Here is an 18,845-nt window from a genome sequence, read left to right on the forward strand (position 1 = left end):
CCGCGGCAGAAAGCCGCGCGGGGTCAGGAAGCGGGGCGGGGGTCGTAAAGCAGCGCGCTTTACGTCGGCGCGTGGAGGAGGTGGTTCGGCTCCTCGGTGGCTGAACAGCGGCCCGCCCCCCTGACGCCATGGCGACCGCGCGCCGGAAAGCGCGGCGGTGTCGTGAAGTGGTGCGACGCTCTTTCCGGCCGGCGGCGCCATGGACGGCGGCGGCTCCTCCAAGGGCCCGGGGCTCGGCGGGCTGTTCGGCGGCGGCGGCGCAGGGTACTCCAACGCCGACCTGGCCGGGGTGCCCCGTGAGTACGGCGGGGGGAGGCGGCGCGGCCCCCCGCGGCCTGCGAGCGGCGGCGACGACGGCTGCCCCGGGGCCAGGGAAGGAGGTTGCCCTCGTCATGGGGCTTGAGAGCGAGGGGGGAGGCTTGCCCCGGGCCCCGTCGTGCGGCTCAGCGGGGGAATTTTCCCTGGTTTCCCGCTCGAGGTCCCCACTTTTCAGCTCGCGGGAAGGGCTGTTGTTACTAGGGAAGTTGGGGTTTAAGTATTCTCTTTGTTTTGTCTTTCTTTTTCTTTTAGTAACTGGAATGAGCCCTTTGTCCCCGTATTTAAACTTGGACCCCAGGTATCTTGTACAGGTGAGAAGGCGGCTCGTTTTTATCATGTTGAACTCGATTCAGCAGATGTGTGTGAAGACCTCAAAAATCCTGTGGCGTGTACACATCAGTCTTGAATTGATGAAGGGTTGAAAGGAATTATTTTTTCAGTACTGTTCCTAATAAAAACTTGCAATGCTGTGGTATCCAGGAAAACAGTTTTAATAGAGAGAACGATAAGTAAGACTGTGGTGTGACTATAAGCCTGATGTGACTGAAAAAGAGTAGATCTCCCACCCTACTTTGAGGGACATGGTTCAGTGGCAGGCTTGCCCGTGGTGGGCTTGTGGTTGGACTCGACCTTGAAGTTCTCTTCCAACCTAAATGATTTTTCTGTGATATAACTCCAATGTACCTTTGCACAAGTCCTGACCTTTGTCCCATCCTCCACCGAGCCCCTTGAGCCAGAGAAAGCAGCCAGAAGTACTGTGAGGAGTTCAGTTTACAGAGGTTTCATCCAAACCCCAACCTTGAGAGCGTGTGTGTGCTCGTCACAGCAGCAGCAAATATCACGCCACTTCCCAAATGTCATTTCCAGCTCCAGGGAGACCATCGTGAAGCAGAGCTCTTTGGTTTATTCTACAGAATATTGTCTATCATACTCACACAACTTAATATTCATTAACATAACATGATCATAGAGTGGTTTGGGCTGAATGGGACTTTAAAGCCCATACAGTTCCATCCCCCTGCCGTGGGCAGGGACACCTCCCACTGGATCAGGCTGCTCAAAGCCCCATCCAGCCTGGCCTTGAATGTCTCCAGTGGTGGGGCATTCCTCAACTCTTCTGGGCAGCCTGTCCCCTCAACTCACAGGAAAACATTTCTTCCCAACATCTAATCTAAATCTCCCCTCTTTCAGCTTAAAACTGCTCCTCCTCATCCTGTCCCTGCCCTCCCTGATGAAAAGTCTCTCTCCAAGCGTTCCTGCTGGCCCCTTTTAAGCACTGACCTGAAAGCCATCATAAGGAAAACAAAAATAATTTAAATTCCAGTAGCGTTTTCCTTTCTCAGCAACATTAACAATAGCTGGAAAGGTTTAAATTAATCTGATAGTTAGTACAGTATACCTAACAAAGTAGTGTTAAAAATGATACAACAGTTTTTGGAAAAGGTGTGTACATTCTAATAGATCCTTTTTGTTAAAAGAGCTTGCTTTGAAAGAGAAGAAGGTATTGGCAGTACTGGCATGGGTAACTTATAAAACAGTTCTAAAAATACCCATTGACGTAACAGTAGCGGCTGTAGTTTACGTTGTAACACTTCACTGCTCTTTAGGTTTAGCACTAGCAAGTACATTGAAGTAAACCAGAGTTCCGTTAATGTGAGAGTGCTTTTTGTACTTGAACAAGCTGACTAAAGAAGCTACAGGCTCTCTGTTCTTGGGAAGGCACAGAACACGGGTACGACCCTGGGCAGCGAGCGCTGGCCCCTGCTTGGGGCACTAAGCAGTCTGCACAGGTTCTTTGTGCCCTTAACCATTCTGTGACTTCAAAAATTCAAGGGAAGTGGCATGTTTTAAAATATTGGCTACAAGAACTTAAATTAGTAGCCTTTAAAATTGGTTTGTCTGTGTGCATGGAGGGGTGAGGGTATCCTGTACTTAAAGGCCACCCATTTGTTTTCACAATACACAGAGAAAGGCAGCTTTATTGTTGACAATCATACGTGTCAGTCCTTGCCTTCCCATAATAACAAATCCTGCAGTGGTTCTCATGACTTTAAAATCCACTTTCTTTTAGTCCATCAACGTAGGCACAAACCAGTGTGCTTTCTGTGATGCTTTTGCCACCTTCAGCAGGTATTGCTATAAAATAGCAGGCCAGCCTTTGTCACAGACCTAGAGGAGAGGCTTCCTAGGTGGTTGTCTCTATGGAAACAGATGTTACGTACAGACAGCGATTGCTTCGTCTTGACTTCTAGGACAACAGTGAAAACTCAAGAAACTGCTGACTAGTGTGTGCACTGAATTTCTCCAAGTATCTAGTTACAGGGAAGTTTAAAAACATATTATAGGTTCAGCATTCAGTTTTAGAAGTTGTGTATTTTTGTCTGTATTGCCATCTGTGTTCAGTGTCAAATACAGGCTAAAAAAACCCCTTAGAATGTTATCTCTTGAGTCTGCAGTTGTTAAGTAAGTGAAAAGGGAGGTGAATAACACTGTGACTGGGAAGCACAGAGGCATAAAAAGAAATCTTACTGGTTTAGCACCTTATCAACCTGTGTGTGTCTTGTCAGTCAGCATCTTGTATTGGAAATGTGCTTTGACCCACCTTATCACTACACAGATGCTCATTATCAGCCCATTTCTCTGGCTTTTTAGACCAGTATGATTTAAGAGAACATGAGCCTGTCCCTGTGGGAGAAACATGCATGAGGGAAAAACTACCAGCTCCATGTATTTCATGCCTGATCACCACTAGGTCTGAATGTATTCTTTGCTTTTTTTGTGCGTGTTCAGAATAGGTCACTTATTTCTGTGCAGGGAAATACATCCTTGGTTACAAAGTTACTTTTTCTTTAAAGAGAAAAAAGTGAACGTGGCCTACAATTTTGAAGCAGGTACAGCTGGAAAGTACAACCGTGCTTGTTCTGTTTTCCTCCAGGATACAGATGAGTTTATCTTGCCCACGGGAGCCAACAAAACTCGAGGCAGATTTGAGCTGGCATTTTTTACCATTGGAGGATGCTGTATGACAGGTGGGTGGTGTTGTTTGTCACCTGTCCCAGCTGTCCACCCACAGACAGCAGTCAGTAACAAGGTTGTAACGGTCCTGTGCTGCAATCCGGTCTTGCATGAGCTGTATCTTTGAACTCTGTTCTCAGTATTTGCTTCTAGTATTGTTCTTTTTATTCTTTTTCTCCTTCTTAAAAAGTAATAACTGATGCTGTGCTATCTAGGGGCAGCATTTGGCGCGCTGAATGGTTTACGACTTGGCTTGAAGGAGACACAGAATATGGCATGGTCCAAACCTAGAAATGTACAGTAAGTGTTTAATCTCGGAAAAAAAATTCACCTTAGTGGCAGAGTTGTTTCTCTCAGCTTGTAAAAATATACTGCAAAAATAAACCTACATTTGTGGTTTTAGTGGGGAAAAATGAGTCAGGGTTTGTCTTCATCAGGTTATGAAATGTTTTTAGTTATAATCATGTTCAGTTCAAGCTTTTTACAATACATCCTCTGCCTTCCCTGAAATATTTGAGAATAAACTACTGCTTCGATCTTCATAAGAAATCTACTTCAAAGTCCTTGAGTTGTGCCAGAGAAGGTTCAGATTAGATGTTAGGAAAAAATTCTTTGCCGAAAGGTTTTTCAGGCACTGACAGAGGCTTCTTAGGGAGGTGGTAGTCACCATCCCTGGAAGGATTTAAAAACAAGTAGACGAGGTGCTCAGGGATATGGTTTAGTAGTGGACAGGAATGGTTGGACTCAACCTCAAAGGTCTTTTCTAACCAAATGATTCCATGAAAGTCAAAACAGCGTTTTTATATGTTGAAGTATTCCTGGAAGAAGCACAATTTGATTTGAGCTATTTTTTTCTGTGACTTAACCTGAAGGTGAGTTCTCTTCTTTCCCAAACTTTCCAAAACTAAGAAGAGATTAGAATGCAGAAGCTGGGCCTGCCTGGATTTGCCTTAGGGCTGGCACGGGTGCGCGCTGCTGAGCAAGTGTTGCATGGTGGACGTTCTGGGTTGTGGCTCCACAGACACCCCTAGCATTCCCAAGTTTTCACCTTACCTGATGGTTTGAAAGAATACAGTAAAGATAGGAGCAGGCTTCTTTCCTGCAGTATGTTGCTCTTTGTGGAATTGTTATTAGTTGAAACACAACTAAGGAAAATTAAGTGCCTGTGAAATGGACATAGGAAAGCAGAGGAGTGAAATAACTGGAAGAAACCACTTTCACTCTCCCAGAATACTTTACTTTGGAAAAAGGAAATTTTAAAAGAGGAGTTCAGTATTTCCCACTACAGTTTATACTGGCTCTTCTCCTTTTAAAATGTTGTGTTCTTCATCCCCTTTTTACCATCTCTAGAATTAAAGATAGAACCAAAATCTTCCCCGCTATAATTATGACTGTTCCATAATGTTCTAGATAAACAGAATTGTGAGTTTTGTATTTGGCATGAACCAAGTCAGACAGAAACATTGTGAAGTGCAGCGTTTGATGGGCTGAGCCCAGCAGGTGGCAGTCAGGGCCCGTGCTGCTGTTAGCTCTTGCCCTCCAAGGGAAAAGGCCTGCTGAAGGTCATCACCTTGAAACGGGGCCTTGAGTCCCGTGTTTTCCTAATCAGATGCAGGGAAGAAAATTGCCTAGCTATATTTCCTTCAAACTTATCCTTAAATACACAGATACTTATTTTTCTATGAATTTGACTTTTGCTGTTAATCCTTTGTCATATATCTCACGTTATTTCATAGTTACTAAAATTATGATTTTTCTCAGCAGTTCAAAGTTAATGTAATGTTAACAAAATGGCAGTGGAGGTTGTGGTTAGGGGGAGATTACTGATAGCTTTGGACTCCTTCCTCATTTCAAAATGAAGATTTTCCATTATCATTTAGTTCATTACCTAATCGTACGCAGTAATGGCCTGTGTCTCATTGTGAAAGTTATGAAAAAGTAGTGGGAAATGAACTCAAATCAGAAGGAACACCATGTGTGACACTGTTGTTTTAAATGATAAAGGAAGTTCCAGTGGTAGTCAGCTGTCCAGAGCAGTACTGTGCCTGTGATAGTGTTACACTGCTGGCAGATAAAGACCAGTCATTTCTTCTGGCTGCTGTTGTCACCCTTCTGGAGACAGCTAATGCCAAAAAGAAGTGGCACTGTGCTTCCCTGAGAGCGTGCTAAAGATTGACTTTCCCTCTTTAGCGCTAGTCTGGAAGCATACATACAGAAATAATTGTGGTATTTCACCTGTCTTTAGGCACTGAGTTTTGCAAGTGGAATTGCAAAAGATTGTCTCTTTTCTTCCTGACTTGCTTTAGTTCAGACTTGCTTTTCTTACCCACACTGTGCAGGCATCACCATGCTCCCTGTATCGCTTGCACCTTCTAGAAGAGCTCTGTAGCTTTGTTGGAGATTCTTTACACCCTGCAAAGTCAGCGTAAGTTTATCAGTCATTCTCAGCAGCTACATGTAGTCATTGTGTAAGGAATGTGTATCGACTAGGTTTAGGAAGTCATTTCGTAGAATCACTAGGTTGGAAAAGGCCTTGAGATCAGCAAGTCCAACTATAGCTGTCCACTACTAAATCATACCTAAGCGCTATTCATCTTTAAATACCTCCAGGGTTAGTGACTCAACCACCTCCCTGCACAGCTGGTTCCAGTGCCTGAGAACCCTTTCCATGAAGAAGTTTTCCCTAATGTCCAATCTGAACCTCCCCTGGTGCAACTTGAGGCCATTCCTTCTTGTCCTATTACGTGGTAGAAGAGACCAACACCCACCTCACAACAACCTCCTCTCAGGCAGTTGTAGACAGCGATAAGGTCTCCCCGAAGCCTCCTCTTGCCCAAGTTAAACAACCCCAATTCCCTCAGCAGCTCCTCATAAGACTTGTTCTCCAGCCCCTTCTCCAGCTCTGTTGCTCTTCCCTGGACATGCTGCAGCACCTCAATGTCTTGTAGTGAAGGGCCCAAAACTGAACACAGTAATTGAGATGCGGCCTCACCAATGCCAAGTACAGAGGCACAATCCAGGACACGTGGTTTCTGATAGAGGACAAGATGCCATTGGCCCTTCTGGCCACCTGGCCACACTGCTGGCTCATTCAAGGGGAAGAGATTGTATTCTTGGTAAGGGACAAGTTTGACTTGCAAAGAGAGAAAGATTTTAAGACTTGACAGGAGTAAGTATTTGCCTACATTACTATTTGTAGTGTGTGGGACAGGGAAGGTTGTGTTACCAAGCTGTGTGCTTTCCCTTACTGTTTTGAAGAGCTTTTAGTTCATCATTCCTGTTCTATTAATCAAATGTATAGCGAGAACACATCACTCCTACTATCACAAATGCATCTGCAATATTAACACAGTGTTAAATGTTTTAATATCTTTTTTAACTCCTTTATAGAATTCTAAATATGGTGACAAGGCAAGGAGCGTTATGGGCAAACACTCTGGGATCTCTGGGTAAGTAATTTCTTATTTTGCAGGGCAAACAATCTAAAGATATAACTGTTTAATGGGAAAGTGCATTCTCTACATTTTCATTATGAAACTCATCAGGAAAAACTGTCATTTTTTTCTTTAGGACATGAGGGCATTTTAGTAGACATTGAGAAGAAAATTAAAGGCTAAAGTAGAAATTTAAGGAGAAGCAGCCAAAAGGCTATAATTAAACCCCAAAATTTTTAGTACATTACAAAAATGAGCTCTAGCTATGGAATAACAGGAATAACTGAACATTATAGATAATGCTTACTTATTAATAAATTGCAGTTAATTCACAACTTAAGGTAAAAAAAAATACAATTGAGTACTTCTAAAATAACTTTAATAACCTAAGAAGACACTCAATGGTCATGTGAGGAACTCCTTGATGTCTTTTTCCAGTTAGAGGTTCAAAAAAAGTTTGTAGAAGAAATGGGATGGTGACTACAAAGATTTATCTTTCTCTGATGGTAGCTGAGCTAGAAAAATAACATATGAAACCACCCACTTTAAATCTAGACATTTCTTATAACTAACAAGGGTTAGGAAGAAAAAGTAATATATCAGAAGCCTGATAGGTGAGAAGGAAACTTCTCTGAAGTAAGGTTTCTGGAGGTAAGAGAATGGGAATTAAAATCACATCATTGCCTCAGAAAAACAACTTCAGATGATTTCATTAGAGTGAGTTCAGATGGGGCCCTGAAGATGATCTGAGGCCCTGAGCACCTCCCGTAATTTGAGAGAGTCAGGGTTGTTCAGCCTGGAGAAGGGAGGGCTCTGGGGAGGCCTTGTAGCGACCTTCCAGTACCTGAACAGTCTATAGGAAAGCTGGGGAGGGACTGTGTACAAGGGCATGGAGTGATAGGATGAGGGGGAATGTCTTTAAATTGGAGGTGATAAGATTTAGGTTAGACATTAGAAAGAAATTTTCCATGGTGGGGGTGATGAGGCACTGGCCCAGGTTGCCCAGGGAAGATGTAGCTGCCCCATCCCTGGAGGTGTTCAAGGCCAGGTTGGATGGGGCTTTGAGCAACCTGATTCAGTGGGAGGTGTCCCTGCCCGTGTCAGAGGGGTTGGCCCTGGATGGGCTTTAAGGTTCCAAACCATTCTATGATTCTGTTAATAACTAATGCCCTAGAGAACAGAAGCTCTTTGCCCCCTCTCCCACCTTAACAGACAAAAGGGTGCTCAGTTACTTTGGAAGGAGAAATCAAAAAGTGATGAAATTGAAGAAGATTAATGGAACTCATTGCCCCATAAAGTGATAAATTAGGTAGGTAAATTAGCAATATTCAAAACAGAGCAGAGATCACACCGTGTTATAACCCAGTCTACAGAATTTTGAAAAGTCCATCGAAGCGTCAGCTAAGTTGCATTTATTACATTTTGTTTCAGTCTTATTTCTAAGGAGTGGATTAGCTTGCCACTTAGCTCAGGCATCATCTTTTGAAGCATAATATAGAGTCCCTGGTTAAAGATGGGATTCCGTAGTAGAGAGAGGATGGCACTTTTCCTAAGAGATGTATACTGCCTAATGAGTTTTATGGTGGGATTTTCTTCTTGGTTGTTTCTATTTTTTCTTTTCTTATTTTCTATTCCAAACCTAACAAAACTATATCCAGAAAGGTGAGGTGCAGGCACAGTGCGGTTCAAGGTTCCAGGTTAAGTGACACATTAACAGGTTTTTTTCAGCTGTGTTTGAAGAATGATTACTCAAGAAAATGTTTGTGCATTCCAGTAACAAATTGTTCTTTTTCTTATAAATTATGGCCTCCCAAGTCAGAGTTAAGCAGAACTTAGTATTTTGGGATTTGGTATAGCTCTTTAATGGCTTTAAATTGGAAGAGGGAAGATTTAGTTTAGACATTAGAAAGAAATTCTTCCCAATGAGGGTTGTGATGCACTGGCACAGGTTGCCCAGAGAAGCCACGGCTGCCCCATCCCTGGAGGTGCTTAAGGCCAGGTTGGATGGGGCTTTGAGCAACCTGGTCCACTGGAAGGTGTCCCTGCCTCTGGGGGCTGGAACTGGATGGGCTTTAAGGTCCCTTACAACCCAAGCCACTCTGAATTTGCCTTGTCCTTGCTACCAGAGAAGTTCCTTTTAAGGAGCTGAAGTATTTCTGCATCTTATTTCACTTGGGCAGCTTTTCTGTACTACTGACAGTTTTTGTCATTCTGCTCCTGACCAGAGGTAGCAAAGTCTGCATTAAACTATTTAAAGAAACATTGTTGAATTCAGCTTTTCCTTCCCCTCACTGTTAATAACTGCATGCTGCTAAGACAAGTTAAAATACCATTTCCTGTGCTGAGTGGAGAAAGATGCCTCTGTTAACTCAGCAACTTTAATGTGGTTGCTTATGAAGGATTTACATGCTTTTTAGCAGAAGTAAAGATTTCAAATTCTTGGAGGACAAGTGCATAGATTATATTTGCATCCATAATAAATGCCTGTGCACTTCTCTTTCTGGTCCTTTCCAGGGCAGTGCTCAAAATTCTCCCAAAGCAAAAGGCCCTTCAGGGACAAAGTTTTCCTGTGCAGGCAGAGGTGAAGCAGCTCTAAATGTCAAATCCCAAGTAATCAAATAGTCATTTATAAGGGAAACGTAGCCCATTCTACTCCACCCCTCGGTAACCAGGTCTGAATACTGCACTTAGCTTGCATTTCATTTCAGTCACACACAAGCAACAATTTTATCCGCTACCTGGACAGCCTTGTTTAGTTTCATGCCATCCGCAGGAGACAGTACAAAGCCTGGTGGTACAGAGTTAAACCCTCAAAAGTTTTTAAAACAAACCTGAACTAGCAAAATGGGCTTAAACTTCAGTCAGTGCTTTATATCACATATTTATCCTGTCTTTAGGCAGTACTAGATGTCGTGAAGAATGCTACTTCATAACCAAACTATAGCTAGAGAAAGCAAGCATGTCTGTAAAATAGAAATAAGTCTGGAAAAAACATCAAAGAGGATTTTGCAAGGATCCCCCCCGCTTTAAAATAAACAGAAAATCTCTGCATCAGAGTGCAGTCTAAATAGTTCCACTGAGCCTGGAACCTAAGCCTCAAATCTCAGAGAGTGGGAGTCTTAACTTGATCTTTTTAATATGTTTTTCTTTCCCAGCTCTACTTTACAGTGCGTTTGGAGTTGTCATTGAAAAAACACGAGGTGCAGAAGATGACCTGAACACCATAGCTGCTGGAACTTTGACAGGAATGCTGTACAAAAGCACTGGTAAAGTAGCAAAATGTTTCTAGTTTTCCTCCTCTTGTGCTTTATCAGTATTTTCATTTCTTTTACTAAGTAATATCCTGCTCTGAAAATTGGCAGTGTAAAAAATCATGAAAGCTAAATTGTCTCTTGTATACTGAATAAACACTGAAATGTTTATTCAGATTTATAGTGGGATTGTATAAAACATACCCAGCTCATTCTTAGCCAGGTTTTTCAGGTGTAGGAGGAGTAAAACCAATAGTTTCTCACATCCATGAGTGAATGCAGGCAAATGGGAACTATCTGCCTGAGTGAATGGGAGGAGGAACACACAGAACACAGCTTGACCACATCAAGATGAAACTTACTACGAGTGATTTGTGTGATAGTACCCAGAGCTGCAAAGAAACTACACACACAGAGATGGATATATTTATGAAGTTAAGACTTAGCTGTTGGTGAAACTGTTGTCTTGTGGCAGGACTCCAGTCTTTGCATAGCGGTCAAAACTAACAAACGATGTTATTTGAGAACAGGATGGATTTAAGGTTAGTTTGCTGATGCATACTGGTTTGTTTGCAGAAGAAAGGGTCTAAGCTTCATCAGCAAAAAGACTGCTAACACATATTCCAAGCTCAACAGTTGGAGGTATCATCTTCTTTAGAGGACTACTGGGTACCACAGATTGATGTTACTGCAGGAAAAACTATAAGTTTTAAGTATCTCGATAACCTATGTATTTTTACCTAGCTCGCTGAGTCTCAGTGCCTTCGAAGTGTTCTCGAAGGCCAGATTTATATTTGAGGCAAAACAGTTTGAGAAGTCTTCTTTTCCTGTGGGCCTAGACTAATTGAAATCAAAAGTAGTTGTCTTGAGCAGCCTTCATAAATACTAGCTTGTACACTTAACCTTGAAGGCTGAGATTTGTTGTCCCAAAGTGGTACCAGTTTTCACAACTGGTCCTTGCAGAGGTGTTAATCATTATCAAAATGCCAGCAGTCAAACAAAAAAAGGCTTAAAGCCATTAGATGTGAACAATTTTGTGCAAAGCTGCTTAACACACAGCCCATGGTCAAAGAGCACTAAGAAAGCTTGTAGGTGGGGACTGGGAAAGTTCAGCCCCCTGTATTCACTGGAATTGACATTCGTCACTGGAAGTTCCCCATCACTAATGGCTAAATAACTTAAAGTCCCAAAGCTTTTGGCAGTTGTCTTTGAATCAGATACCATCAACTCGCTGTTACAAACCAAGTGTTGGCTGGAATCTGTCTCAGCATACGGTATGGCTGAGGTTGAATTTGAAAGTAAAACTCATCTCAGGGACTTTGAAACTGTTGATCCCTTTGACCAAAGTAATCTCTAGCATTCACATTTATTTTTAAATGAAGTTTGATACTAAGATTACTTGCTAGATTTTAGCCCTAATGTAGCAACACGAATACAGTATTAGCTTGTTACCTTAGACTTGTGAATTTAAGGAAAGGACATTTTAAGCTCACAACTTCAACTGAATGTTCTGGGTAGAAATCAAGTGATGGATGAAAGAAAACCCTCTGTGTTCCTTTGCCAGGGACGTATGTAGTAGACTTTGTGAATCCTGTTTGCGTTTTACTGAAAGAGAATCATGATATAAGCCTACAAAGATGGCTTTTCCATTTAATAGGGTATTGCTTATTTTTCCATTTCAAACAGTGGCAGAAATTATGGTCTGTTATATTTTTCTCTAAAATGTTGCAAAGCACGAATACGTATCTCAAAAAAACGTTTAGCCCTCTTGGATGTGTTTTCAATCTCTTTTTTGAGTCAAACGTGACTCTGAAAGCAGAAAAAAATCAGAGAGGATTGTCACTGCACTGTGTCACTGTTATTCCCTCCCACCATGAAAATGCACGTGGTTCCAATCATGTCACAAAGGTCCAGCTGGCTGAGGATCTTGCACTCCTCAAGCATGCAGGATTGATCACTCAGGGAAAAGATACGGAGCCGGGTGGGACTTTGGTCTGACCCAGCATAACAGCCATTAATTTATCATTGAAATTCCTGACAGACTACACTAAGCAAAGAAGTTAAATAAGCTTTACTTCTTATCTAAGGGTCACACAGGCTATAGTTGTTCTTTTTCTTAGATAATCAGGGGGTTTTATCCCTCTTGAGATTAGGGAAAACAGGAACAAGAATGAAGTAATGCTTTGGACAACGTAATTTTGTTTACTGTACTTCTGTGCAGTAGGAACACAATTCTGGATACACAATCTCATGCCTTTTGCACAACAGATGTTACATAATTTGGTATGGAAGTGTGTGCATTTGAAAAGAAGGGACTAGCACACCAACAGCAGCTGAAGGGAGTAGTTGTAATCTTAAGACCTCAGAACACAACTCTGAAGAGTCAATACATTACAAATTAATTAAGAAGATCTAAATGTTTTTATTGCTGGCAGTAAAGTCTGGCCAAAGCTAAAGATCAGTTTTGTGACGTTCAGGGCAGCTGTGTTAGCTAACTACTTTGAACTATAAAAGCCACTTTCATACTGCTGCAGCTAAGATGGTACTGTGATTAGAATACACAAACAATGAAGCTTGAGGGAAAAATTCCTATAGTTACTGCAGTGTGAAGGCTAAATTAGAAAAACTGTAAGAATTTACAATTTAATGTACAACTTTATAAGTAGTAAAGCTGTTGAAATGTATTGTGTTTCCAAAAATAAGTTATCAGTTTCCTCGGGAAATCTGTACCCACAGACTTGGCCACACATAGAAGATTTCATAGAATGAATGTGGTGGAGCAGCAGGAGGAAACTGTTTTGGGTTTTCCACTGACCCAGAACCACCCACAGATGTTCAAACAAATATGCTTGAACATGGAGTAAAACCAAGGCTGCCTTGTACATTTGAAAAGTCAAGCCCTTCAAACCATTTAAAATTATTTTTGTTCCTGGAAGCCCTAAAAGGAAGAAGAACTACTACTTGCATTCTGAGTTATCAGGGAGAGACTGGAAGACAGAAAACTAATTACAACTTAACTATTACACTTCTTTTGTTTGGCATGAGTATGTGACTGGAGTTTCAGTTAGGGTATTTCTAATGTTTGCTGTTGGATGCTTCTTGATTTAAACATCCCGGGAATTATCCCAGGATAGTGGAGTAACATGTGCTGAAAGTACAATTAGATTCCAGAAAATTTTTCACCATGAGAACAGTTAAACACTGGAACAATATCCCCAGGAGAGTGGTAGATTCCTCTACACTGGACACTTAAGGCTCAGCTTGACAAAGGTGCTGGGTCATCTCACTTAAACTATCACCTAAAAAGGTTGGACCAGATGATCCTTGAGGTCCCTTCCAACTTGGCATTCTACAATTCTGTGATTTTTGCTCTCATGTTATTTAGTATGGATAATGTTTTTACCTATTATATGAGTCAAATTGAGTCTCTGGAGTGGATCTGCCATGAAGAAATGTGAAGAGGAACAGTACTCTATGGTGAAAAGTGCAGCAGCTGAAGTTAGAAAGCTGAATTCTCATTTAGAGAGCATCACATGTATCCTCGGAAACCCACAGCAGTTCTCAACTATTGTGCAAGTTGCCTGATCTCAAAATACCTGTTTTCAGAAATGTCTGTCAGCTGCAACTTCAAGTTATCTTACTCAGGCATGCAAGATTAGAGGCTTATGACCACATTTCTAGCAGGGTTTGTTAAAGTATGCTCGCTATCACAGGCTTGCAGAGAGCGATTGCAGGGGAGGGGTGGGAATGCATTCTATCATGCAAACACAGCTGGGATGGGAGTGGAGAATGTATTTTCTTTTAAGGTAATCTTCTCAGAAGACTCATGTCTTAGTCTGGAACCAGATGCAACTGCTACAAAACAAATTACTGGTATAATTTTTGTAGCACAGGCATAGGAACCTGGTAAGATAAATTTCTTACCCATTTTCTTGGGTTTTCTGACTCTCACTACTGTGCCTGTACCAACTGCACAGGCTTAGTTCCTGTTCATGAACCAGATTTTCACTGAAACACCTTCTTCAGCCAAGTCCAAGGGGCCCTAAGTTGTCTGCAAGGCCTACAGACTGCTCGAGGCCTGCTGGCTGGCACTTTGCAAGTGGCTTTGGAGCTGCCATCCTCACCTGGCAGGCCTCGGGACATGAAAATACTTATGACATGTCTGTGTCAGCAGCAGTGTGGCTTAGCAAAACTGTGTTCAGGGCTGCATGGGTGCTAGGAAGGGGATCGGCTGTCCAAGTTAAAGAATATCCTTTTCTTGTGCAATCATGACTTTACAGGACCTGAAACCAGGCTTGATCAGCCTCCAGCCTGCCTTTCTTTCATAGGAAGAATGGGGTTTTAAAGGGAAAGGAGAGGAATTAAACCTAAGGGCTGAGGGAAGAGTCTACAGAAACAGTCACAGCTCTGTCCTGTGTTGTGTTCTGTGAGGATGTTCCACATTTTGAGCATTTCCCTGTACACCACCTGGTTATGAGCTCTCCAGGGAATTCCTCTGCGAGCAATTGCATCCCAAAATGAACAGCAGAAAAATCAGACTAACATTCTACTCATTTTCCCCAAAAGTAACAAATTGGTATTTTTACAGCCCATCTCAAATATTTGCTCTGTACAAAGTGTCCTTTAAATTGTACCTGTGGCCTTTTGCCAGAAGCTGCTAGCTCACACTGCGAGCTCTGTGTACCCAGCTGCAGCCCCTTCATGTGAAAAGCTTTTTGTGCAACTACTTCAGGGTGAATTATCAAAAACAGAAGTCTGTATTCACGTTCCTAACTACCAGCTTGGGCACATAGGTGCATAAATGGTATTGCTTTCCTTAGAGCTGTTGGGTTCTCAACAACTAGGCCAGTGAACTCAGGCTTATATCCCAAAACCCTTCTGAATCATCACACCTAGGCAATGACACGTCTAGAAGTCATGGCTAGACATGATCTCCAGTACAAAGTCCAACTTCTGCACCTTCTTGGTTTCATTACGTGCCTGGGCAATGGGAGTAGCCTTAACAACTCCAATGGAATCAATTTAATCTTTCATCTCAGGTAGTGCCATCTCAGTCTAGCTGACGCCAACAGGTCCTTCCCCCACTACACACCCACATGCAATTCTCAGACAACTTTATGACCCATAATGGAAAAAACAAAACAAAACAAACACAAATTGAGATATATTCCTTTACAGTTTCGAGGAACCTGAGTTCCACTGTCAGCTTTACAATAAAGTCGGCAGGTTTTATCTAGCTGTGAGTAGAAACTGGCCTTGTTCTATACACTGTACACATTATCTAACTTGCTTCATCTGGGATTGGCAAACATTGCAGAATCAAACTCAGTGAAGTTGTCCTGGTGTTGAAGGCCGTGCTCTCAGGTGTTCCTGTGCATTTATAGTATGTTTTGGAAGATTTAGCGAGGTACTTTCTACTACTGAGGAACAGAAACATAGTGCTTGTTTAATCCAAGAAAACGAAGTCTCTACTTCTCCCCTGTGTACACCACAGCCCTCACATGGATGGAGTGGAGTAGTGATGCCATCCAGCTCCCACCAAGTGCACTGGCTGCCAAGAACAGCCAAGTTTGCCCCGTATTTTTACCTTCACAGCCACAGAAGCTTTGAGTCTTAGGTGAGCAGTTGAAAAAGTATATTTTTTTCTATATTGCCTGCGTGACTCAATTTTTGCCATCATATGCCCATTGAAACGTTAATAATAGTAAGAATAAAGTTGTTCAATGCATGCCCTGATCCCTTTCACCTACTTATTTTTTTCAAAAAGTTTTAACATTCCCAAAGCTCAAAAGCAGTGCTAAGTTCTGTGTGGTGGCCCTCATGAGTCTCTGGAGCTCAAGGTTGTGTCCACCTCAGCTGCTGTTGGTTCATCTATCTCCCTGCCACCCTTTTCTCTTTTCCCCCCAAAACTAGTTACCAAAACTGACAAAAATCATTATTGTGCCTTATCTGAACTACTAACTGTAAGAGTTCTTAAAGCAGAAAGAGACCGGATTCATCTGTAAACACCTGCTTTGAGGACAGATGCAATAAAGTAGGACTTGGGAAGAGCCGTCCTTGCTTTGCGTGTTCTGCAGGGATTCACTTAGGCAGCAGCGCTAACAGCCTGAGAGGAATTCCTGCCACAGAATTAGTGCCAGGGTCAGGAGCAACCTCTCTTGAGCCTGGCAGCATGATTGAGAGGAGAGCAGAGTTAGCACAGGTACCCTTTCTAGAAAGTCATTCAAAAAGAAAAACTGCTTTATTAAGAGGCCTCTGGGTTTGACCAGCATCTTGGAAGTTTCTGTACCTGACCTTTTCCTCAGGTTTAACTTTAATGAGTATTGATCTGTTTTTCTTTTTCAGGTGGAGTGCGCGGGATAGCACGAGGAGGTGTTGCGGGGCTGACGCTTACTGGGCTCTACGCTCTCTATAACAACTGGGAGCACCTGAAGGGCTCCGTCGCCCGGCAGTCCCTCTGAGCAGGGCAGCCAGCGCTGGACAGAGGACACGCTTACACAGTCACCAGTCAAACCAGCTGTGAGATCTGTCTGGTGTCTCTTCTTATTTTATTTACAATTAGTGGGAAACTGAAGGAAACTGTGCTGGGAGGAACCTCTTGATGCCATGTAGCTGGACTGGCTCTTTTCTTTTTGCCAGCCAGTTGCTGGAGGCAGCGATTTTTTTTTGTTGGACCTGCAAGTGAGCAGAGTGGCCACTGAGCTAGAGTCTCCCTGACACGCTCGCCACTAGCCCTGGGCCAGAGATGCAAGGCTCAAGTCCCGTAGCTGTACCTGCTGCACTACCAGGTTTGTTGGGTTGCGTGTACTAGAGCAGTCGCACTGCATAATAAAGTCTGTGTCCATATTCCCTGCAATCTTTCACCGTGCATCACCCAGGAGCCTTCAGCAGCAGCCGGCACAGGGCAAGGCTCGTTACCCTGATGGCATGGGGCAGGCTGTAATGAAGGACATCATCATTAATAAAAAGGGTGGCACTTACGCAGTACCTTCTCTATGCTTTGCTGTTCCTACTCCTGGTAAGACAAAAGTGCGCTGCGTCCAGCGACTCTTATTTACAGTTCTGTTTTGAAGGACTGATGTGATAAAATCCTGGGGAAGTTGGGTGCAAGGAGAAGTGAACGAGCAGGCCGATTGTCTCCTGATGGGAGGCGACAGCAAGGTGTAGCAGGGCACGAGCCTCTTGCTTACTAGTAAGGAACCTGTTGTTTCTGGGTGAGGTACAGTTGCTGTTACAGAGCAGCTGCCATTGGATTATTGAAACACTTGGGTGCTCCAGGATCTCAGACCCTGTTTAGCCAACAGTCAGAAACCAAGCAGTGTAAACACTCCTCTCATTGCCTGTTACACAAGTTTTAATTGGCGATAAGCTTTGTCCCCCAAGTAGTGTTTGTAGGTTACTGACAGAGCAAAGACAGGATGAACATACACCACCTCTAGTGTAAAATTGAGCCACTTTCCAAGCATTGCTGGCAGATATATTAAACAGCAAGTTGTGAATTAGTTCTCTAATTGGAGTTAACACCCAATTCCTTCAGTTTTTAAATAACTAAAAAAGTCTGAGACAATATGAAGGCAAAGCTAAAACAAGAAAGTTCCTACTGAGTAGGCAACTTAATGCAGAACACAAGCTAACTTGAGGTCTTCCTGCTGAAGCAGCCCTTGATAACTGCATCACACCCAACAAAGCAACAACAGAAGATAAATAGTCAGAATGTAATAGCACTTACCTTCCTCTGAGAAGAAACAGCTCTGCTAAGAAGCCTCTTAAGGATATAACCACCACTGAGACCAGCTCTTTATTGAGCAAGTCTGCCAGCTAACGAGCCTTCGCAGCTGAATTGAATTGGCCCCCAGGTCAAAATGGATGCTTTGTGCCAGCACTCAACAAGAGGGAGCATAAGGGGAAGGAAATGGCCCTTTCTCACCTGCTTTGTGAATGCTGTTTCTTATTAAGCCAGATGTTCCACTGTCTTTTAGCAGGCTGCATGTTACTGTTGTGATGCTAGAGCTGGACCTTCTAGCAGGCACTTTTTTGAGGGCTCTACCACCCAAGAAAGGTGCTACAGGTTCCAGCTGCACAGTGGGACATCAGGAAAACATGCACTTTTCCTGAGGTCTGTCTCCATTGACGTCAGTGGGTTCTTGTTCACTGTTAATAGGACTGAAGACTCCTGCATGCTTGACAGTGCTGGGTGAGGGATCGGTAGCTGCTTTGGGGACTGGGTGCTTTTTAAGTGCCAGGAACTTTGCAATGTATCTCCTAAGTTTTCTAGAGACATTTTCAGGACTGAACTATGACCTCAGAGCTCTCTGCCCCTCATTGAAACTGGACAGCTATGAAGGAAGCTGCATAGGAACAAGCTTTTCTAAGTTCAAAGTTGCCACAACTTCCAGGCAAGGCTGCCTCGAGACAACTCGGTGCGTTATCTGGTGTGCAGTCTCAGGTTTCCTGGAACTGCTTGCTTCGGGGGCAGAGCTGAGTGTATTTTTTTAAATTAGCTTTGTTTCTAGGGCTATTAAATGCTTTGCTTCATGACCCAGTTGTATGTGGAGTGATCCGTAGCTTGAGCTGTGAAACAGCCAGCACGGAGGCAGCAGTGAGGAAGGCAGATGAACTCTAAATACATCTTTGCAATGTTCTGTGTCGAGACTTACTGTGTTCAGTTTCACAGTGAACAATGAGTATAAAGGTGTTACTTAAAGCAGTGTATCTGAGGTGTATCTGAGTTCAACAGGAATAAAAGGAATTGAAAGCAAGTTACAAGCAGGATTTGGCAAGTGAGTTCTAGCCCTCCCGTGTGCTGCTGCACAACTGGGAGCATGGG

General features: G+C 43.0%; 1 protein-coding gene and 1 non-coding gene across 2 annotated transcripts; both read left to right on the forward strand.

Annotated features, from left to right (window-relative positions):
• The first annotated feature begins 168 nt into the window (after positions 1–168).
• Positions 169–17,002, forward strand: TIMM23B (translocase of inner mitochondrial membrane 23 homolog B). The gene is made up of 7 exons (XM_069863960.1): positions 169–296; positions 571–629; positions 3,254–3,347; positions 3,549–3,633; positions 6,724–6,782; positions 9,923–10,033; positions 16,364–17,002. Exons 1-7 carry the CDS (start codon positions 200–202, stop codon positions 16,477–16,479), a joined length of 621 nt encoding a protein of 206 aa, XP_069720061.1. The 5' UTR covers positions 169–199; the 3' UTR covers positions 16,480–17,002.
• Positions 5,343–5,545, forward strand: LOC138724427 (small nucleolar RNA SNORA74). Its single transcript, XR_011338054.1, has one exon. It is a non-coding gene; the product is annotated as a small nucleolar RNA SNORA74 (small nucleolar RNA).
• Positions 17,003–18,845: the final 1,843 nt, after the last annotated feature.

The sequence above is a fragment of the Phaenicophaeus curvirostris genome, chromosome 9, assembly GCF_032191515.1.
Source record: "Phaenicophaeus curvirostris isolate KB17595 chromosome 9, BPBGC_Pcur_1.0, whole genome shotgun sequence".
Lineage (NCBI taxonomy): Eukaryota > Metazoa > Chordata > Aves > Cuculiformes > Cuculidae > Phaenicophaeus > Phaenicophaeus curvirostris.